The 23,299-nt window shown below is 42.4% G+C and overlaps 1 protein-coding gene across 1 annotated transcript in view; it reads left to right on the top strand.

Moving 5' to 3' along the window:
* Znrf3 (zinc and ring finger 3) overlaps nucleotides 1-23,299 on the top strand; it is a 150,738-nt gene that overhangs the window by 84,364 nt on the left and 43,075 nt on the right. Inside the window, exon 2 of the mRNA XM_076865105.1 lies at nucleotides 5,094-5,219. Within this exon, the coding sequence (XP_076721220.1) occupies nucleotides 5,094-5,219 (126 nt within the window). The remainder of the gene's footprint in view (nucleotides 1-5,093; nucleotides 5,220-23,299) is intronic.

Here is a 23,299-nt window from a genome sequence, read left to right on the forward strand (position 1 = left end):
ATGCCTTTTGTAATTCCAGCAATTTGGGACACTGAGGCAGGAGGATCTTGCAGTCGAGGCTAGACTCAGCAACTTAGCAAGACTTTGTTTCAGAAATAACAATAAAAAGGACTGGGAATGAAGCTGGGGATGTAGCTGAGTGTTAAGAGATTTGCCTAGCATGGGTGAGGCCTGGGGATGTAGCTCACTGGTAACATACCCCCAGGTTCAATTCCCAGTACCAAGAAAAAAGACTTTGATGAACTCTGTTAAATTCTGTGTTGGTTGCTGATTTGCAGTTGTAGTTTGTAACTTTTTAATATAGTCTATTCACTGTCTTCTTTGGTATTTCAACAACTGGAAAGAGTTTGCTATAAGGATTAAATGAAATTAAAATATATAAACATAGGAGCATAATATTTGTTTAATGAATGGGACAGCTCTCTGCTTTAGTCTTCCAGACATGGCACAAGTAATTTGTATTTGACACCTTTGCCTAGAAGACTCTATCCTTTGTGACAGGTCAGCTCACTAATGAATATTTTCATGTATGACTATTTCTATACCCTAAAAAACATTCTTCTGAGCTCATAACTTTGACCTTTGGGTAAAGAGAATACCGGGGTGTAAATGACGATAGTCCTAGGAAAACAGGTATTTCTGGAAGCAGATACTGTTGTCAGGGTTGAATTGACAGCAACCTGAATCTTAGAGTATTTTCTTCTAGCAGCTGAGTTGAAGGAGCCCATTATATTTGAGAAACATAGTAGGTAAGATTGAATTTGCAGGTTTGGGCACCTGGGGATGTAGACAAGAATAAGGAACTCAGAAGAGAAGGAACTGGTGTGGTGATAGGAAGCGGCGAGGATGATGAGGTGGTTTTCAATCCTATGAGGCAGGATTTTGGTAACTTCTTTACCTTTCATAGGAAAATAAACAACCCACACCAGCCAGTTGTACTCACTAGTGCTTTCAAAACATACACATTTTTTAAGTTGTGTGAGGACTCAATGCCTTTATTTATTTTTATGTGGTGCTAGGATCGAACCCACTGCCTCACACTTGCAAGGCAAGTGCTCTACCACTGAGCCACAACCACAGCCCTCTTTTGCTTTTTAAGGCTTTGATCCTGTTCAGAAGTCAACACCTGTGACAGGACTGACATGTTGAGTTGCTAACAGTCACCCAGGTGTCATTGGAAGAGCTGATAGGGGAGTCTTGGAGGAAAGTGTGGGTGCTGAGGTGCTGAGGAGAGGAGAGAGGGTCTGGCATGAAGTGCAGCCTAGGGTGCTGGCATGACAGACCTGAGTGGACCCTGACAGACACTTGGGGACCTTTGGGTGTGTTCTGATGTTTACACCGTTCAGATTGCTGTCTGCCTGGGGACGCATTCTTGACATGCCTTTTGTGTGGAACTGAGTATTTTTTGCTCCTCCGAGGTGTGAACCTCTGGCCTGGTCAGGCCTACTTCATCCTCACGATGGCTACCATGGGTTAGACCTCAACCTCAACTTCTGCTGCTCATGGTTCCCATCCCAATCCTCTCCCCTCCACATCTGCTGCCCTCCTGGGCTTCACCTTCTCTCGGGCTGCCCTTGACTGTTCCTCCACTTTTTTTCCACAAAAAATTGCCTTTGCTTTTGCATTCTGTGTGTTCAGCATTCGATTACATTTAGCTTTACCTTGTGTCATATTTACTGTAGGTTTATTCTCCCACGTGTGTATATGTATTTTCCCTAACTTAGCATTTCTCAAAATGTTCCATGAACAATGTGATCTATTAAACACAAACAGGCTTAAAATTAGAGTAGGAATTGGTGGTTTTTGCAAAGAGTTAAAGCTTTGTGTTGTTTTGTTTTTTGGTACTGCAGATTGAACCCTGGGTTGTTCTACCACTGGGCTACATTCCTGATTCTTTTTATTTTTTATTTTGTGATAGGGTCTGACTAAGCTGCTGAGACTGACCTTGAAGTTGAAATCCTACCGTCTTAGTATAGGCATGTACTACTACTGTGTCTCACAACTTTTTGTTTTTTAAACCATAATCTTCTACATAGCTTTAATTTACAAATATAGATCCTGGTCCCTATGAAGTGTTCCTCTGTGTTATTTACTTGTGCAAGAACCTGTTTTTCATCTTGTGGGGCTATTGTTCTGCAAGACACAGTTTCCAGAAGGACTGCTGTAATTGGCTTTGGTTCTGGAAGTGTGGAAACTGCACTGTCCTTCACTGTGGATCCCCACATTAGCTGAGGGCAGCACTAGGCAGATGGCAGTAATTTTGGAGTAAACAAACTCAATACAGTTGTTCGGTTTTTTTAAACAAATGTTTCTATTGTGGCAAAACTCATATATAATGCATTTTAACCATTTTGAAGTATATGATTCAGTGGCATTTAGCATGTTCACAGTGTTGTGCAGCCATCACCACCATTTTGTTCAGGAACATTTTTATCACCCCCAAGAGGAAACTGTATACCTATTAAGCAGTCACTCCCATTTTCTCCTTCCATAGCAACCACAAGTCTGCTTTCTGTTTCTGTGATCTTCCCTGTTCTGAACATTTTATACAAGTAGATTTTACATGATATGTGGCCCTGTGTGCCAGGTTTATTTCCTTAGTAGAGTTTTGATAAAGATACAATGTCTTAGGACTGGATGATACCTCTGCTCCTCCAAAGCAGTTCTTCATCATCGATCAAACCACATAGATGATTGACATCTAACTGGAGACCTCTAAGTTATGTGGCCAGGTTAGAACTATCATGGAATGTAATGGAAAAGGGTCAGAAGTGTGGTTGCCATTGTTGTTGACCTGGGATTTCAGGAAGCTGGTTTGAGCCAACACTCAGATCTTTTCTTGGAAGTCAGAGGTGGTACAGTTAGCTCATCATCCTCACACATCCCCTTTCTAGTTGGAGGTCTTGGCATTCAGGCTACTCATCATTAATAACTGTAGATCATTCCAGAGTGGGTAGGCCCTGCAGGGGCACCCTGGGGAAAAGGTCCCACAGTTCCACTGGTCTGTAGAGCCCTGAGCCTGAAGGCTCAAACAAAAATTGGATATTCCAGGGCTCTCTATATCTTGAATTCCCAGAGGATACAGTACTCAATCACTATAGAAACAGCAATTGGTAGCCCCTTCCACTCCGTGCTCAGCAACAGTAACCCCTCACTTGCTCTGTGGGCTTATGCAACTATTTCCTCATTATTCCATGAAATTCAAATTCCAAGTATCTAAAATCTGGGAGCTGCACCCTGTTTGTACCATTCACCGCCCAAAGGTGTGTCTTTCATCCATCTGCTTAAATGGCAATGCATCATCTTCTGCCTAAAAATCTGTAATAAGAACCTATGATACTATCTTGGTGTTTCAGACAAGCTTCTAATTTTTGAGAATTTCTCTTTGCCTTCTTGGTGTAGACTTTGGCCCGTCTGTTGATCAGGCTGGTCCCATTCTTCCCCCTACCATCATCTCTTACTAGCTCTTCCAGGGCTTAGAATGATGGCCCTGATTGGTCCCATTCTTCCTTTGAAGCTCATTTGAGGCTCAGCAGCTGTGCAAAGCTTTCCCAAACATTCTAGCAACCTTTGTTGCCTGCAATATTTCCCTGTTGCACTCAAATACAGCTGGAAACATTTTTTTCCTAAAGATTTTCTGTCTTCCTCCCTCTCTCAGTCAGATGGGATCACGAAGTAAGCAGGTAGCATGGGAAGGTATTCAACTATGAATCTGAGTGACAGGTTATACCCTCTAGGTCTGCCACTTCATAGCTGTGTTGTCTTGGAAAAGCCACTAAACTTAAACTTCTATTCTCATCTGTAAAAACAAGTGGGGGTAAGGTGGATGTATTGGTTTCCTGTATGCTGCTATAACAAGTTATTACAAATTAAATGGCTTAAAGCAGCACCATTGTATTCTCTTATAGTTCTAGAGGTCAGAAGTCCACAATAGGTCTGCAGGGCTGTGTTCCTTCTGGAAGCTGTAGGGGAAAATCTGTTTTTTTCAGTTACTGGAGACTGCCTGCTTTCCTTGAATATTGTCCCTCTTCTGCATCAGAGCACATCACTCCAACCTCTGCTTTTGTGTATCCTCTCTTCCCCACTCCATTCCTCTCCTCCCCTCCCCTCTCCTCACTTTCTCCTCCCTCTTTCCCTTTAAAGGACCCTTTTGATATATCAGGCCCACCTGAATAATCTAAACAGCCTTCCCTTCTCAAACTGAATCATATCCGGAAACTGTCTTTTGTTGGGTAAGGTAATTTATTCAGAGGTTCTGGAGATTAGGACATAATCTTTGTCTTTAAGGGCCCTTATTCTGTCTTAGGTCTCCTGTGTCTCTCACTTGCCACAAATCAAAAGACGGATTTTTTCCGTATGAAGAACTTACTTAGCACACACTGCTAGTTCATCAGCTCCTTGATATGTTTACCCATGAGGATTTTTCTCTTTGCGTGTTGTTGGTTAAGGTTCTAGGATCTGATACAACTCATTGATAGAACTGTGAGCACATATCTTAGAATTGCCGTTTTTCAGGCTTTTATGTGAGAAAGTTTGTTGATGCTCTTCTGCCAATCTTCGATTTTGTGCTTTGTAAAATTTGAAAAGACTAAACTAATTTCCACTAACCCAGGAGAGTTTTTAAACATTCTGCTAATCATACTGGTGATTCTGCCATGTTTCTGGTTCTCTCTCCATAAAGTCCTGGATGTGTCTCTTGCTTAAGTTGAAGTATATGTGTTTTTAAGGTTTAGGAACCAAATGGTCTTGGATGCTAACCTAGCAAGTCTCATTTATAATTGCTACTTAATGTTAAATTTCATAGCGATTTAGGTTGGCACTTACATGGGAGTTATACTGTTTTCCTTTCCCTACCTCCTATCAGGTGGTTTCCACCTTGAATGACCACTACTTACAAAACAGAAGGAAAGCATCCATAAAATATATTTATAGTGGGTCTGTTATGTTCTCCCCAGCACATAGATCAATGTACTGAAATAGGATTACCCATGGGTTGAAAAACTGTCCCCTGTCTTAAATTTGGCTGGAATCTGAGAAATGTACGATGTGAGTCAAACTGGCCTGTTGAAATTTTCTTTCCCTTTTGACTCTAGATGCACCCACTGGGCCTGTGTAATAACAATGATGAAGAGGACTTGTACGAGTATGGCTGGGTAGGAGTGGTGAAGCTGGAACAGCCAGAATTGGACCCCAAACCATGCCTCACTGTCCTGGGCAAGGTAAGTACCAGGCCCTCTGAATTGCTGCCATTCTGGTTGGTGTTTTTCACTCATTTCCCTAGGTTTTTAAGTAGTTGGTTAGAGAGAATAGTCAGGCTGGCATAGCGCCTCTCCTGGTGAAGTTTTGTGTTGAGGATTCAGACAGATCTTAAGGCAACCCACCACAGTGCTTACAAACTTGGGTTTGGAAAGAAACTGCCAGCCTCAGAGACAGCTCTTACCCCTTGTGTTCGTGTGCAAGTTGCTTCCCCTCAAGGAGTCTGTTTCTTGTCTGTAAAATGACAAATGAGAAATAATAGAAATTAGCAATAATAGAAATTGAGAATAGAAATTGGTAATACTATGTCTTACAACACGGGGACCAAATATTTCAGAATCCTAAGATGGTGGGGGAGTTAAAAAGGTGTTAAGGTGCATATAGTTTCTATTAAATAACCTCCAGGGGATCTAGGACAGCACATAGTAATCACACACATTTCTATTTGTCTAGCAAACCATTGGGATAGTCACATTATGTGGGATAACTAAAATCTAAATAGTCTCATGTTAGTTCAGGGCAGGCTTTGCCTTCAAATGAGTTCAGGTCCATTAAGTTTTGCTGCCAAGTAAGTTATGGAAAAACTTTTGGGTTTTAGAGCTTTTTCGGTTTCAGAATGGCAGACAGCAATTATGGTCTTGTATTAAAACTTACCTCATAGGGTGGTTAGGAGTTGAGATGAGATGCTCTCCAAAAGACATCTGCTGCCGCTGACCATTGTCACCCATTTAGAAGTACTAAAAAAGACTTTTTAGCCAGAAGGATCAGCATTGCTTCTGATTGCAGCGTAAGATAGAAATAAATCCATCCATCAGGGACCTCAGAATACAACAGGTAACTGTTTTAAAGTGGATCATTTTGTTTAAAGGAAAGATTCAGAGAAAATTATTTGAATTTTGGTTGGAGGAAAATTGGTGTCCCCTATGGATATTACTGCTGGACATCTCTTATGTTCTCAAAAGCTTTAGTTCTGAGTACTGTTGGGAGACAGCTGGCCTGGTTACTGACATCTTAGGCTCTCTTGAGAGATTTAGGCAAGAGAAGACATGATTTGGGTGCAGGGAACCAGAGAGGGGAGCCTTTCTCGGGTCTAAAGAAGCCCCTATCTCCTGAAAGACTTTTGGCCCTGGAGACCATCACAAATCTAATTTTTGATTTTTGTGTCCCTTTTGTCTTTGGAGTAGCAACAGGGCACATGTCAAGTTTTCCTGCTTTTCATTTGATGATGTTGGTTGAGGGGCTCATCAGGAATTGATTACCTGTTGGGTTTATAGTTCACAAAGATCAGTCAAGATGTTTTAAGTAGCTCAGGCCCTGATACTTTATCATTTAAATAGTTGACCAGAGCTGCTTAATGGTTGTAGTAGAGCAACAACCCTCTTAAGAATATTTTGGTATTTTTCTAGGAGAAATGCCAGCTACATCCACAGGTAGGAACAGAAATTGCCTTGTCGGTGTTCAGCTTTCTTCTCTACTTAAACTGCGGCTATGTAGCGCTCAGCTCCTTCGCTTCATTTGCTCTGCTCCGCAGTGGTGGGGCTCCATCTTTATATCTGTTGTGTCTATAAATGGGTTGGAATGGGACTCACAGGGTTACCTTATTGTTCTCCCACAGTTTCGTGGTAGGGGCACTTGTTGAAATCATTCAGAGAACCCCACTATTTCTTCCTCCTCCTGGATTAGCCATCCATGGTTTTACTTGGAGAGTTTTGTATAGTTTGGCCTGCTAGTCGGTGAAGCCAGAGGGAATAGAAACCGTAGACATATATTGAATCATTAAGTACTTCGAGGGTTTATTCATTCACTAAATGGTTATTGAATGCAGGACCCTAGGAGCTAAGTGTGTAGTTCTACCTGCCTGAGAGCAGCTAACCCCATGTTTCTGTTTGGAAAGGCTACAGGGTGGGTGGGAACATTGGCACACAGTTATTGCCCTTTGTCTCAGAGTTGATACCTGCATAAAATCGTTAGCAAAAAAAGCTTGGTCCAGTCAAAGTAAGATGATTTCATATCTGCTTAAAATTGGTGTCGGAAGTGTGATGGGTCCGGCCTGCGCCCCCCCTGTCTGTCTCTTGGTCTCTTTCTCATCTTCTTAAAACGTGGTTCTTCTCAGCTTCAGTTTCATTAAGTTTGCTGTGTTTTCTTTTTTTCTGACCTCCGAAGGACAGGAGCAAAAGACAAGAGTTTTTAATTTACTAGGAAGGCAAAGTAATTCCTGTGAGTAGCTGAGTCCCTTTCAGACAGTGTAATTTTCCTTCCAGTTCTTGGCTGAGGAGTCAGGGCAAAAAGAGGCCCAGAAGGCCAGGGAGGAGGGCTGGTGCAGCTCGCAGCAGAGTGCTTGTGGGAGGCCCTGGGCTCCATCCCCAGCACTTAAAAAGTTGAGAAAAACATAGAAAGAAAGTACAACAAGGCTGGCTTGTGGGTGCACATGGAGGGACTCCTCTGAGTGGATGTTGGGACTTGTGGAAAGCCATGGAAGGGAGGTTTCTGTCAGCTGAAGCGTGCAGGCGTTCAGAAAAGCCTGGGAGAGACAGGGGAGGGCTAGACATGGCCCTTCTCTCTCACCATCACCCACCCACCCATAGAAAATGCCACAGGGTGAAACCTTGAAATAAGAGAGGAATGTCCTAAATTTAAAAAAACTTAAATGCCTCTCCAGGAATTCAAATAAAGTTTCGTTTTAAAAGCAAAAGACATAAACTCATCACCTTGGTTTATTACCAAGTGCTTTTGAACTTCTTGGAAAAGAACACTATAAACTTATGAGAAAAATGATTTATGGTCCCCTCCTTCCAATCTTTTCGATGCAGTAGGAGGAGGCTCAGACAGTAGGATCAGCTAGGGAGGCCGATTTGGGTTGAGGGAGAGCCCCCCACAGGGAAGCAGCAAGCCAGGGCGCCATGCCAGACCCTGCCTCAGACGGGCACAGGGCGAGTCTCTTAAACCTCCAGGGCTCTCTTTTTCATTTTATGTGAAGAGCCTGTACTGGGTCCCTTGCACTTTTAGTATTTTGAGCTTCTGGATCATATGTAAAATCTTTCCTGGATATTCTAGTGTGGGAAGATTATAGTTACACCATTGAAAGACAGAAGAATAAACTGACATTTCTGGACAGCTTGTATTGAAAAATAAGGGTCTCAGTCATCCCCAAAGTACAGGAATCTGTGTTTAAATCCAGGCATTTTAATCCTTCAATTCAGTAAGAGTTTATGAAGCATCTTGTGGGGCAGCAAAGAATTTAGAGGGTCCACTTTAATAGCTTTGACTCCCATGACCTGTCACCTCATGGAGAATGTCATGGAAGAAAAGATGTGCAGGAGCACTTGGCCCTGATTCTGTAACTTCAGGCAGAATAAATCCTTCTCTACCTCCCGATTGGAGTGATTCCCAACAAGGGTTTTGAAATTGCATGGTGAACAGGCGTGGACTCAGCTCTTTCCATGCTTAAGAGGATAGTGTGGGGACATTAATAAAAAGACAAGGAATTTCATGTCACAGAGACCTTACATTGGCTGAGTGACCTTAGAAAGGTGACTTCAGTTCTTGATGCCTTACTCATTTGTGAAATAGGCTAATGCTGCCTTTGTCCTTTTTGTGTGGATTCTTATGAGACATTTGCAACACCCTTGGCTCCAAGCTTGACCACAGCGATGCCAGGTGAGAGTATGAAAGCATCGTCACTTGTTGGGTACCCTCCGCATGGTAGGAGCTTTATGTGCAGGTGCGGTGTCTCCTTGGATTATCTGACTAACTTTGAGTTCCAGTTCATGTTCTCATGTTAGGTCAAGGAAATGAAGTTCCAGAGAGGTTCTCTACATAACCTAAGATCGAACAGCTCAGAAGAGCTGAAATAAACTCTCTGCTGCTTCACCAATGTTGGTTTCTTCTCCTTGCCTTCTTTTGTCTTGGCCAGTTTTTCTAGATAAAGGTGAGATGCATTTTAGTGTAGCCGCAGGCCTGATCAGGACTGTGCTCCACACAGTGGCCTCCCACCTTGGGCTCCACTGACAGAAAAGGGGATTTGCTCTGAGGGTCCTGGGCTGTCCCAGAACCTAGGAACCCACGGTGGTGTGGCGGCTGCTGCTGCTGCTGCTGCTGCTCTTCTAAAGCAGCCACTCCTGGGCAGCCTCTGCTGAGTCTTCTCTGCATGCATCTGTCTGTTTCTGTCCCTGCCCCTGGTCTCCTGGGTGGGAGACACAGTCCTGAGCATTCCTGGCTTGACACACTGAGTTTTGAGTCTAAAAGATTCTAGAAAACAGATTCATTGGCCCCTCTTGGATCAGGTACTTGGAGGCTTGAAACACTGGAACTTGGCCTGCCTCGCCCTGCTGTGTGTGGAGAGCCAGAGGAAGTTGTGTTCTCCAGAAGGGAGCTGGGGGAGGCAGTGCTGGTCTGCAGGTAACTCCTTCAGTTTATCCTGAGTCACTCAGAGAGGTCCAGTGGGAAGGAACTCTTGGTTCATAGGCCAGATCCTCTTACCCTGCACATAGGCCGTGACTGTGGTGAGCGGAGAATGGCTAGTCCACACAGACTGGAGGGGTGGGCAGGTTGTACTGAGAGGGGCTGTGTGACAGAGCATGAGACGTGAGACAGGACCAGGGGAAAGAATCTCCATAATAGTGCAGGGAAGAGGGATCAAGGGTTTCTTATAGGGACATTGGAAGTTGTTGAGGAAGGAGGAGGCTTTCAGGTTAAGGAAGGTCTCCTTCTGGATAACTGGAAGCCACCAAAGGCTTCTGATGAGGACCCGTGTCATAGGACCCTCCTCTCTGGATGATCATTTTGCAGTAGGGTCTGGGCTGGATGGAGTATCTGGTTGCATTTTGCGGCTTGATGTTTCTGGTAACTGCGTCGACCCAGACTAGTTCTCTGTGATGCTTTGGTGAGGCTCAAGCCAGTGGAATGACTGAGGAGACCTCATGTTTGCCCTCTGTCCTTCCCTGTTTTCACATGTAGGCAAGTGTGCAATGCAAAAGCATCATGGCCAGCAGAGTGGCAAGGAGGAAAACTGCTCTTTTGTGAGCAGGAGAGCTGCTCCGTGCGTACCCCGAGCTCCTCTGAGGAGCAGTGGGAAACCATGGTGCAAAGGGTTGATGGAACTCGAGCCCCTGTGTTCAGCCAAGCAACCTTGTACAGCCCTTAAAGTGTTTTGGAAGTGTCATTGCAAAGAACAAATAAAGACCCCCGTAACCAAGATGACCAGAAGGTGGTTAAAAGAAGCTTTACTTGTTCTTGATAGTTGGAGGGTAGGGAGCCTGTAGTGGCTAATACTAATCAACCTGGCTTTAAAACCCAGTTTCAACCCTCTGAGCTCTATGACCCCCATTACTTAACTCCTCTGCATGTTTCCACCTCCTTAAATGGAAACAGAACCTAAAAGGAGAGAGTCTGTGTGGTGTTGATCATCCTGGCACATCCCTATGCACCAAACAAAGTAGTGGTTCTTAGGGTCCATCTTTTCTTCCTCACTCTCTTTCCTTTATTAGCCTCCAGGTTCTTTGAGCACTCAAAGTTGTATTGTTGAGTAGTCATATCCATAGAGGTAGAAAGAATGGTGCTTGCCCAGGAGCTAGTGACAGGGGAGAATGGGGAATTTTTGTTTAATGGATGGAATTTGTTTGTGGAAAAGTTCTGGAGGTAGATTGTTGTCATGGTTGATAATGTGAGTGTGGTCTATGCTGCCCAACTCTGTGCTTAATGGTAAAAATGGTAAATGGCCTACTATGTATTTTACCATGGTAAAGAGAAATCTGGTATCACTTTTAAATCATTTTATAATGTGGGGGGTAGGATAACAGGGGTATAAAAACTGATAATAAACCTTTTTTTTCTACCTGAAGTGATAGAGTAGAGTTCCATCATGAATGGATGACTGATACCACTAAATCCTGGTGGGAAGAAGAAGAGAAGTAATAGTACAGATATTGCAGGTGCGGTGAGAAGAGAGACCAAATCCTTCTTTTACATCAGGCCACCCTGGGAAAGATTCTTACATATATTTCAAACAGCAGCTCTTAAAATAGAGAATTTGGGGGGATAGGAAGGGTAGCAGAATACAATAGACACTAGTATGGCTGTAATGTATAAACGTGGCTGTAAAACCAATGTGATACTGTAATCTGTACACGTGGAAAAATAAGAATTCATACCCCATTTGAATCAAATGTATGATATGTCAAGATCACTGTAATGTTTTGAGCAACTAATAAAAAAATAGAGAATTTGGTTAAAGGGAGAAAGGATTTATTTCTGTTCTCATGACATAGTGGATAGAGGACAGGAAGATGAAACTAACTGAAAGACAAAGATGTTCTTCACAAAACATTAACCAGAACCTGATATGCAATAAAGTGATGGGCAGCAGTTTGGTGCTTTAAGGAAAAAAAAAAAAAAAAAAAAGGACTCAGGAATAATCCAGGGAACAGTTGCTTCATGGTGATGAATGGGTTTTGACAAATCTCTCTGAATTTAAGGCTTTTCTCTGATGAGCACTACCTCACTGGGTTCTCCAGTAAAAGTTGAAGCTAGTCAAGTCATAGTGTGAGTGTTAATTTAGCACAGCAGTTCTCAAAGCATGGCCAGAGGACTTCCTTAAGGATCTTCAAGGTTGTTTCTAGGGGAGTCCACAAGATTAAAATTACTTTACAACAAAAATGAAATGTCATTTGCCATTTTCACTGACATTGTCTCACAGGTATATGGTGGTGTTTTCCAAGTGCATCACTGAATGGGGTGACTTTATCTCTCCGACAACTAATGGAATGTGTGTTTACATAAGCTGTGTTTTGAAACTTTCTTTTAAAATTCCTAATGTTGTAAATACCAATAGCTATAAAACATATGAACAAAAGTTGTTTAAGGCTCTTAATTTTGGGGGTGGGGTGGGGGGTGGTACTGGGGATTGAACCCAGGGCCTTGTGCATGCCAGGCAAGCACTCTACCGACTGAGCTATGTCCCCAGCCCTCTTAGTAATTTTTAAGATAATTTAAAATGAAATAGGCCCTGAAATGTAAGTTCACAACCTGGCATTTTGTTCATACTGCAAGATCATCTCTTAGAGCTTGGCTGATCTCCATGACTTTTAAAATCAGTGGAAATGAGTAGAAACTAGCAGACAATACAGGAAACAGAGGTGAATGCATTGTCATGAAATGATTTTGTTCTGCTGTACTGCAGCCAAATGAGTGTTGGTTCTGAAGTGTTACTAATTTGAATAAAACAAACAGGATAATGTTTTTCACATTTAATAACAAGAATTAATTGGAAGAACCTAAGCAGTGATCTCACTGTCTTCGAGGCTTGCATTGGGATATAAACTCTGTCTTGACCTTCTAGAACAAGGCTTACCTGCATGGGCCTTACTTGAGACAGGAACTTGGGTACAACTGCTGGTTCCTTTATAAGCCATATATGTTTTGGGGTAGGGAGGACTTATCCTTCAACATACCATTCTCTCTTGGGGTTTTGGTCACAGGTAGGCATTTCCTGGGATACCTGAGTGCCCAGGTCCTTATCCCAAGCCCAGTTTAGCACTTCTGAGTGTGAGATGCCCATCTCAAGAGGGATGACAGACTGAAATCCCGGGGTCTAATCTGCTGTGGGAGAAGAGAGAGGTCCCAGGGTTTGGAGGCAGCTGTTCCACACCTCAGGCATTAGACTCTCCAGCCTTCTCCAGTCAGCAAACCAAGCTGGTGACTGTCCCATCCTGAGTGCAGGGCACCATGACTATAGCTCATTGCTTTGGCATCTCTGGAGGCACTCCGTGCAATTGCTTGGGACACTTAAATACCTTTTAAGGTCTTCTTATTGTAGTGGTTCTCAACCAGGGGCAGTGTCTGGAGACATTTTTGGTCTTAGACAAAAATGTCAGGGGGTAGAGATCTACTCTTAGTGGGTAGAGGCCAGGGTTCCTGCTCAGCATCCTACGGTGTAGACAGCCATTACTGCTAACAGTAATCTGGCCCCACAAATACATAACACATTCAGTTATTATTTATCAATTAATAATAAAGGGAAAAAAGAATAATCTGGTCCCAGATGTCAGTAGTATTGAGGTGGAGAAGCCCTATTTCATTATGACATACAAGTTTTCTTTCCCTAAAATGACAATATATTCTAGTTCTTCCTCTTTCATTCCATTCTCTATCCCATTGCCTTCCTCTGTGGTGACATGATAGCCTTTGTGCTGTGTTCTATGAAGTGAATGGTAAGTGTCACGGCACATCTGTGTCTCCATGTAAAGAGTGCAGAGACCAAGGCCAAGAGGCTGAATAGCTTCGGTCCTGCTCAGCAGAAGCTGAATAACCGGGCCAGCTGATGTCTCTTTGCCCTGTTTCTGCATATCCCCTTCTGTAAAGACAGTTGTAATGATTTTAAAATGTTTGCCAAGTTCTTAGAAAATCAACAAATTGTAGTTTCTTCCCCTTTAAACATGCTCCTACCAAGCAAATGGGAGCCCTTTTTCTAATGTGAGCCATGCAAGGCAGGTTTCTTGTTGAGGAGGAAGTTTGAAGGTCCTGAGATTTATTTTAAGGAACACTTCTATAAATATCTCCCATATATGGTTAAAAAGGAAAGTAAGAGAGGAACTTTTAATAAAAGAGATCAGATCAAGAGGAAAAGATTGATGTGATATGAGTGAAAAAACTCAGAATGCCACTTTCCTTTTGAGGACACATGTCTGATTTGAAAGTCACAAACTTTTAATTTGATACTTTTCATCTATACCTAAATCTTCCAGGATCCTCTTTTTTTTTGTGGGGGGGGGGCTAGGGATTGAACCCAGGGGTGCTTAACCATTAGTCACATTCCCATCCCTTTTGATTTTTTTATTTTGAAACAAGGTCTCATTAAGTTGCTGAGGCTGGTTTTGAACTTGTGATTCTCCTGCCTCAGCCTCTCAGATTGGTGGGATTACAGGTGTGCACCATTATGCCTGACCCAAGAACCTCTTTTTTTTTTTTTTTTTTTTTAAATTGATTTTTTTAGGTGTAGGTAGACACAACACAATGCCTTTATTTTTATGTGGTGTTGAGGACCGAACCTGGGTCCCTCCCATGCTAGGTGAGCACTCTACCACTGAACCACAATCCCGGCCCCAAGAACCTCTTTCTTAAAAGCTATATTAAACACAATTTTTTAAAAAAACTATATCAGAGACATTTTCAGCTATCAAATTCTAACCAAAACCACTATTTGAAACCTACTGGGAGATTTATGGGAGTTTTGAATATATGAGTGAATAGAACAAATAATGTGTCTGTACCCTAGGCAGCACAGGTGGCTGGCTACCTCCCAGAACAGGGAAGCCTGACTCACAACAATCCTCTTTGCCACTGTCGCCATCCATGGAACCAGACTCTCAGCAGAGCAAGGGCCACAAGTGAGGCTGTCCCAGAAAACAAAAGATGGTGTGATAGGCCAACTAAAAAACTCAGAAGTAGCCACTGAACTTGGTTGCTTTTGAAAAACTGTTTTGAGTTATGAAAGAAGTTGGAACCTAATATGTTAAGTCATCATAATATATAAAGAACCAGTACCAGGATATTTGGCCAGAATCTCTCATTTTTATCAATTAAACCAAAAAAAAGAAAAAATGTTAATAACTGATTTGTATGAACCTATTCTACTATGTTTATAATAGATGAAAAAGGAAGCTTTAGAAGCCCAAAAGTCTAATTTGCTCTCTGTCTTCAAATAGAGGGGCCTATTGGAGCTATAGGTTTTCATAAATGTATCAACTCTTAAGGGAACCTCAAAGAATGTGGAATGTGCAATTGTTATGTTCCATTTATAAAAATCATGTTTAAAAGTATCTAGATTTAAAAGTTTACCTTTTAATCTGTTGTAAATATGGTAGATTGGTTTGTAAAAATCAGTTGTTAGTATTTTTTTACTTTGTTGATTTAATTGGTAAAATCTTATCATTTTAAATTCTAATTTAAGCCCCAAATTTATAGCATTAACTTGTGTTACTATTTCAATTACTGTTAGAAGTTTTGTGGGCCCTTTCCTTGTATTTTTTTAAATATTTTTTTAGATGTTGATGGACCTTTATTTTATTCATTTATTTATATGTGGTGCTGAGAATTGAACCCACCGCCTCACATATGGTAGGCAAAGGGCCCTGCCACTGAGCCACAACCCCAGCCCCCTTTTCCTTGTCTTGTTTAAGTATATGAACAGTATAGTAATGGGCTGGGATTGTGGCTCTGCGGTAGAGCGCTCGCCTAGCACAGGCAGGACCCGGATTCAATCCTCAGCACCACATAAAAATAAAGGCATTGTGTTGTGTCCATCTACACCTAAAAAATAAATATTAAAAAAAATAAACAAAACAGTATAAATGGGCTGGGGATGTGGCTCAAGCGGTAGCGTGCTCGCCTGGCATGCTTGCGGCCCGGGTTCGATCCTCAGCACCACATACAAAGATGTTGTGTCTGCCGAAAACTAAAAAGTAAAATATTAAAAGTTCTCTCTCTCTCTCTCTCTCTCTCTCTTTCTCTCTTTAAAAAAAAAAACAAACAAAACAAAACAGTATAATAATTTATATCACCACTTTTTGGGTGGAGGGGTACCAGGGATTGAGCTCTGGGGCACTCCACCACTGAGCCACATCCACAGCCCTACTTTGTATTTTATTTAGAGATAGGATTTCACTGAGTTGCTTAGTGCCTAGCTTTTACTGCAGCTGGCTTTGAACTCGTGAGCCTCCCGCTCTGCCTCCCAAGCTGCTGGGATTACAGGCACCCAGCTATATCACCAGTTTTATATTCCAAGTGCCAAAGACAGAGCCTAACTCATATAGCAGACACTCAAGAAATATTTGTAGCACAAAAAATTAATTATGCAGATTGAAAATAGAAGGAAAGAAAACCACCTTGAATTCTATTCCCCTAAGACAAGTACTGCCAATTTTGGTTTATTCCTTTTTGTGTTCCTCCTGAGCCTGCATATAATTCTTAAACATATAAATGTCAACCCTGCCTTTTCAAACCTAATAATGAATGCTATTCATTTCACTAATTTAATATCATTTCATAATCTATCATTTTAATGACTGAATAACAAAGTTAAAAGAATGACTTAGTTGACCATTACCACAGTATTCAGTATATAGATTGCTTCTGTTTTATTTCTAACCTTTATAAGTAAACCAGACTGAAATCTTTGCATAGGATGGGCTTTCTGATTGCCCCTGCCCTCTGAATTATTTCCTTAGGTAATATTCTAAGAGATGAGTATAGATAAAAAGATACAAACATTTTTTAAGTGGCTTTATGTAAATAGTTACAAATCGCTGTGTAACAAATTTCCCTTAGTTTACAGTGCCACCCATGAAGTGAGAGTGAACCATTTTTCACAGAAACAACAATGACTCTTGTTGTTAAGGTTTCTTTTACTAATTTAGTAAAAATTTAAAATTAAAAACTAAAAATTTAAAATAGCAAGCACTACTCTGTTTTCTTTTGCATTTATTTGATTACTAGGTGCCCCCAACCCCATGGCACTAAGGATTGAATCTGGGGCACTCTACCACTGCCGGCCCGCCCCCCCCCTTTAATTTTTTTTTTTAAGTTATAAATGGACACAGTATCTTTGTTTTATGAGGTGCTGAGGATCAAACCCAATGCCTCAAGCATGCTAGGCAAGCACTCTACTGCTGAGCTACACCCCCAGCCCTACTGCTGAGCCCTTTTCATTTTTATTTTTTGAAACAGGGTCTTACTGAGTTGCCCAGGCTGACTTTATCCTTAGATCCTCCTGTCTTAGCTTCCTGAGCATGTGGGATTATAACTGTGCACCCTCATGCCCAACTTGTGGAATGTTTTTTGTTTCTGTTTTATTTTTAAAATAATATTTGTAGTTGTAGATTACCAGTGCCTCACACGTGCTAGGCAAGCGCTCTACCACTGAGCCCCAGCCCCAGCCCCGGAATGTTTTTTAACTGACCTTTTTTCTTTTTAATATTTATTTTTTTAGTTATAGTTGGATACAATATCTTTAATTAATTTATTTATTTTATGTGGTGCTGAGGATCAAACCCAGGGCCTCACTCGTGCTAGGGGAGTGCTCTACCGCTAAGCCACAGCCACAGCCCCTTTAACTGTCCTTTTAAATTTTTACACGGTCATCATTCCTTCATAATTTCTTCTTTTGCTTCTAAGCTTAATTATTCTATTTTTCCCTTGGAAATCCAGAATCATCTTTCCCTCTTCTACTTTTTCTAGGGTTGTTATTTTTATTTTAATATATAACATCTTTTTTTTTTTTTTTTTTTAAAGAAAGAGTGAGAGAGAGAAAGAGGGAGAGAGAGAATTTTTAATATTTATTTTTCAGTATTTGGCAGACACAACATCTTTGTCTGTATGCGGTGCTGAGGATCGAACCCGGGCCGCATGCATGCCAGGCGAGTGCGCCACCGCTTGAGCCACATCCCCAGCCCCGTATATATATAACATCTTAAAATCATATAATTATTTTGATGTAATTTTAGGAGTGGGAAGTAGAATTCTTAAAAGCTCTCTTTCTCTTTAAGTCATTTCTTTCACTCTATATATTCCCTCCTTTTAAAAAATAACATTATGTCTTATATTCTATAATAGGATCATATTCTGCATTATGTACTGTCAAATAAAAATCTGTATCCCTTTTTGGTCTAGTACCACACTGTTTTGATTTTTGTTGTCTTAAAGCTTATATTTCTAGAGCTAAAAGAACTGTGCTTGTAAACACATTTTTAAAAACTCATCTGTAAATTGACAGAACAAGTACCTGCTTGTGCCACTCTTTAGATAAGGGAATCCTAATTTTCCCAGCCCAGCACCTCATATCCCTACCTGGGACTGTGTCAGCATGAGGAGTTGTTCCCAGAATCTGTGTCACTATCATAATTTCCACATTCAAGTTCTGTTCTACTCTAGCATGCACACATGCACATGGTGTTTTGTTTTGTTTTAATACTGGAAAGGTATACTGTGATTAAGTCACAAAACCTATTTGAACTTAATGTTGCCAAAACTACTATCCATTTTTTGGACAGTTGGATTCTATACAGAAACAGAAAGGCATGATCAAATTGTTCCTGTGAAGCTATGAAAAGGCCTTTTTAAAAAACATGTCATGTTTTTTAAATATATTCATAGAATCGTGCAATCTACTTTCTATGGATTTGCCTAATCTGGGACCTTTCATGTAAATGAGATCATACAATATGTGGTATGGTTTGTGTCTAGTTCCTTTTACTTAGCAAAACATTTTCAAGGTTCATCCAAGTTTTAGCTTGTATCAGTACTTTCTGTCATTTTGCCCCCCCCCCCCCGCCCCATATACTGAAGAGTAGGGTTACTGAGTCATATGGCAACTCTATGTTTGACATTTTTTTTTTTTTAAAGACAGAGTGAGAGAGGAGAGAGAGAGAGACAATTTTACTATTTATTTTTTAGTTATTGGCGAATACAACATCTTTGTTTTGTATGTGGTGCTGAGGATCGAACCGGGGCCGCACGCATGCCAGGCGAGTGCGCTACCGCTTGAGCCACATCCTCAGCCCCTATGTTTGACATTTTTAAGAACTGCCAAATTGTGTTTTTAAAGTGGCTATACTGGGCTGGGACTGTGGCTCAGTGGCAGAGCACTTGCCTTGTATGTATGAGGCCCTGGGTTCAATCCCCTGGCACTACAAAAAATAAATAAATGAAATAAAAGTGAGTGTACTATTCTTCATTCCTAACATCAGTACATTAGTGTTCCAATTTCTCTCTATCCTCACCAAAATTTATTATCCGTCTTTGATCATATAGCCATTCTGCTGGGTATTAAACGGTATCTCATTATGGTTTTGATTCGTATTTCCTTGCTGACTAATGATGTTGAGCATCTTTTCATGCGCTTACTGAGTTTTTACAGCTGTTTTGGTGAAATAACTTCAGATTCTTTGCCCATTTTTATTGGGTAATTTCTTTTTGATATTGACTTATAAGAATTCTTTTTGGGTTCTGGGGACTGAATTGAGTTCAATCCATGGCATGTTTTACCACGGAGTTGCATTCACAGTCCTTTTTCATTTGGGGACAGGGTCTTGGAGAGTTGCTCAGGCTGGCCTCAAACTTGGCATCCTTTTGTCTCAGTAGTTGTGATTATAGGTATGCACCACCATGTCCAGCTTATAATAAGTCTTTTATTTAGATACAGTATTTGAGAATATTTTCTCTTACTCGGTGGGTTTTATTTTTTTCACTTTCTAAATGTCTTTTGCAGCACAAAGGTTTCATTTTGATGAAATCCAATTTATTTTTTCTGCGGTTCATGGACTTTTGTTGTTATATCTAAAGGAAAAAAATGAGTTCTTTATGAGACATCCCAGAGGACCTTAAATATGACCATGTAAAATATACCACATTAAGGACAACTAGTGGAAGGCTCATTCTTTCACTGAGACCCACTAATTGTCCTTAGTGTGGTGTATTTTACATGGTCACATTTAGGGTCCTCTGGGATGTCTAGTAAAGAATTCATTTCTTCTTTCCCTCTAAAAGCTTTTATAATAAAGGGCTGGGAAGCATTAGTCTCTACATTACTGGACCTTCTCCTGACTTTTCTTCTAAGATCCTTAGTTTCACCTGGGACATCTGAATGACAGTAGTCTCCATATATCCATGGGAGGATGGAAGCAGATCTCTAGGCATGCCAACCCAACGGTCAGGGCTCCCTCAGTTCCAGCTCAGGAGCTGAAGGACTAGGTTCGATGTTTGGAAAGACCAGAGAGCTACTGCCCAGGCTCCTCCTTTTTTAGCTAATGAGGGTTCTGGAAGACTGGCCCACCACTAACTAGAATTCCAGAAAATGCCCCTGAATGTGGATACTCCTGCTGCCCAGCCTTAGGGGACCTGGTTTCTTATGAGCTTAAAATTATATTCCATCAGATCTAAGTAAGGAAAGACAAGCCAGTCTTTCAAAATAGGAGAGCTGCCGTTTGAAGCCTAATGCTCTAGGAAGGACGTGGGCGAGTGACAGCTGTCAGTAAGCCCCCCGCCCCTGCTATGCTTTTTGAGCCTTTGAAAAAAGAACAGCTCAAGGCCCCATTTTAGAAATTTCAAGATCTGAAAAATGTTTTCAAAATAATTTTTCTCTCAAAGGTTTGCTGATAAGCACCAGACTGAAAATAATTCCCTTAATGGTTGGGCCCTTGTTTTCAGAAGGGGGTGTAGATGTCTTTGTGGGTAGGGAATCATTAACCAGGATTCTGTGCTCCTAAGAACAGCACCAACAAGTGGTGCAGGGACCTTTCCTTGCGTTCTGCCCATAAACCACAGCCCGTCTGGAAGGTCTGACTTTAGACCATTCAGCCTTGGCAAGTGTGTACTTCCGCAAGTGCCCTGCAGAAAGGCGAGCTGATAGACACACACAGCAAAGGAAAATGGTTCTGTGGTGGCTTCACGCCTACTAGACCTGAAACTGGTAGTTCTTTTCCTAGTGCCAGAAGTATCACCGTTATTTCTGGGCCTTTTCTATCTATCATCTGAAATTTATCCCAAACACTTCCCATTGTTTGTTTTAGCATTCTGTTTCCCCCCTTTAGTCCTTTTGATGATGATACAGTGCAGCTGACTTTTATAGAATGATTATTTTTTTAAAAAAATGAATAAATGCAATGACTACCAAACAGAGTTTTTACTTGGCATGGAAATTGACTCTTCCCTGTAAGTCAAAGTAGAGTCCATTTGTTTTACAACAGCATTGCCTGTGCAGTTGCTTTCAACTATCTGCCCCAACCCACCAAACACAGGTAAACGACAAATTTAGCATACACCCATCTCTTAAGAAGTGGCAGCCCTGGATCCCCAGCACCTGGGGGGAATAAAAGGGGGATGGTTCTATAAAGCTGCATCTCTTACCAGCCCTCCCCTCTTCCTGATCCCTCTGTACTATTGTCATCTTTTCTTAGGTTGGGATCTCTTCTGTGAATAAGAGAAAATAAGAAAATTGCCTGTTTTAGGCAATCCAGGTGTGTTTCAGAGATTTAGAGTTAAGAAGTCAAGTAAATATTTTGGCAGCCCAACAAAGGTAAGAAAGGGAGAATGCACCTAATGGGCTTCTCAAATTACAGGCCTGTCCAAACACCGCCTTCCTCAAGAGAAGTTGGTCAGGGAGGAAGCCTGCCCTGCCCGTCAGCAGCCAGGCTGGTAGAGAAGTGGGCTCCCTTCTCTCTCTGGTGTGGCCCTGAGCCAGGTAGGACTCTGACTTGACTCAGTCTGGCCCAAGAGAAAAGATACTCATCAGTAAGCAAGGAACTAGTCTATCTTAACAGACAGATCACATTGCTTCCTCTTGCCCTGAAAAAAACATCCCAGATAGCTTTTCTCCCCCTTTAAATTGGAGCCCTGAAGAATGAAGCACAGTGTCTTGGATACCTTTAGATGACAGGGATTTTCAATGTAACTTCATCCATCTGTAGAATCAGGAGGTAGACAGCTGTGAAAGGGGACCAGGAAGCAGCATGTGGCAGGGCTGCTAGTCTTTCAGACTCAGGATTTGGGCATCTGAGTGCACCCCAACTATGCCAGTCTAGGTGGCTGCTCTGTCCCGTGGTGTAAGAACAGTAACATCCCCAAAGGAAGGAGCTCTGACCTACCAGTGCCATGTCTCAGTTCACGCTGTGCTTTTTGTCTCTCTTCTGACAGAAAGGCAGACATAAAAGCTGTCTCTCTTCCCCGCCCTCCCCCAGTGGCTTCCACTGGATCACCTTGGCGGGGCCTCATCCCAAGGAGGGCGGGCCGAAGAGGGAGGAAGGCGGTGGCGGTTGCAGCAGCGGCTCCTTTGATCACCTCCCGCCCTCCCGCCCGGTTCCTGGCCCTGCTGCCAGCAGGCCAGCCAAAAGCCCAGCTCTACTGATCTGATGAGGTGCTGAATAGGACCCGAGGGGCAGTGACGAGTGAGAAGAAAGCCTCCGGAATGAAAAGGAAACCCCGTGAACCTGCTCGGCTTCATTGGCCGGATTTTCCTACCAGGGAGCCGCTCAGTTCCTGCCAGCCTGGGGCTGCCTGCCCCTCACCCGGCCCCTCCTGTCTCCGCTTTTCAGACTCTGTGTGTTTTGTGTTTGAATCACTGCTGCTCTCCCTGGTTCTCAGGCTGGGAACCCACTGTGCCTGTTTCCATGGTCACTGGGAAGCTCTTAGCGCCATGTGCTTCAAAGGGAACCTTTCCCCTCCCCGCGCTGCGCTGCCTGCCCCAGGCGGGTGCACAATGAGTGGCTCCTCCACGCCAGGCCTCGGACCTGCTTGCCAGGAGAAGGACCTTGCCTTTGCCAAGAGAGGCTGTCCAGCCTCACAGAAATAGCCCTCTGCAGAGTAGGCGGATGTGCACACACTTGTGACACTGAGTCTTCGTGGGCCCCTTTGTAGATTTTATTGTATGGAGAGATTACAGACTGAAAGGGAGAGTGTTGCCCTTTCCCACATCCCTGTGTGCAGAGCCTTCCTGAAAGGGAAGGAAAGAGCAAAGCCCAAGCTCCTTGTAGGAAAAGAGGTGGCCTCTTTTTGGTGAGAGTGGGGAAGAGACCACAAATTGGGTTGGGGCATGTGTAGCAACTGGCACATCCTCAGCTAGACTGCAGTCTTTTGAGCCAGCAGAGAGTAGAATTAAGGCAGGTGCCTCTGGCTCCCTGTCCCCCAAACTGGGATGGGGAAGAATGTGCTAGCTCACTTTTCCATGGCCCAGAGATGCCTGAGCAGTTGCCCACCCTGTTGAAATTTATTTTTGCTTATTTGTTGAATGTTGCCAGGAAATGAAGCCTCTTGTGTCTGCCTGGGGAGAAAGAGGCAATGGTTTAGTGGCTTGCGGGGCTGTTCCATGATATTGCTGGAATTAAAAGGTGTTTATCATCTGAGAAGTTTGCATTTTAGATGCCAAGCCTGTCCTCCAGCTCGGATCTCACCGTTTAATTGTGCATTGGGCTACCGAGAGTATGTTACTGTTTGAGTCTTGTTTTTCATCTGGGCTATTTCGCCGTAGTGTTCCTTTTCTCATCATTTCTGGTTCCTT

This window comes from Callospermophilus lateralis, chromosome 1, assembly GCF_048772815.1.
Source record: "Callospermophilus lateralis isolate mCalLat2 chromosome 1, mCalLat2.hap1, whole genome shotgun sequence".
Taxonomy (NCBI): Eukaryota; Metazoa; Chordata; class Mammalia; order Rodentia; family Sciuridae; genus Callospermophilus; species Callospermophilus lateralis.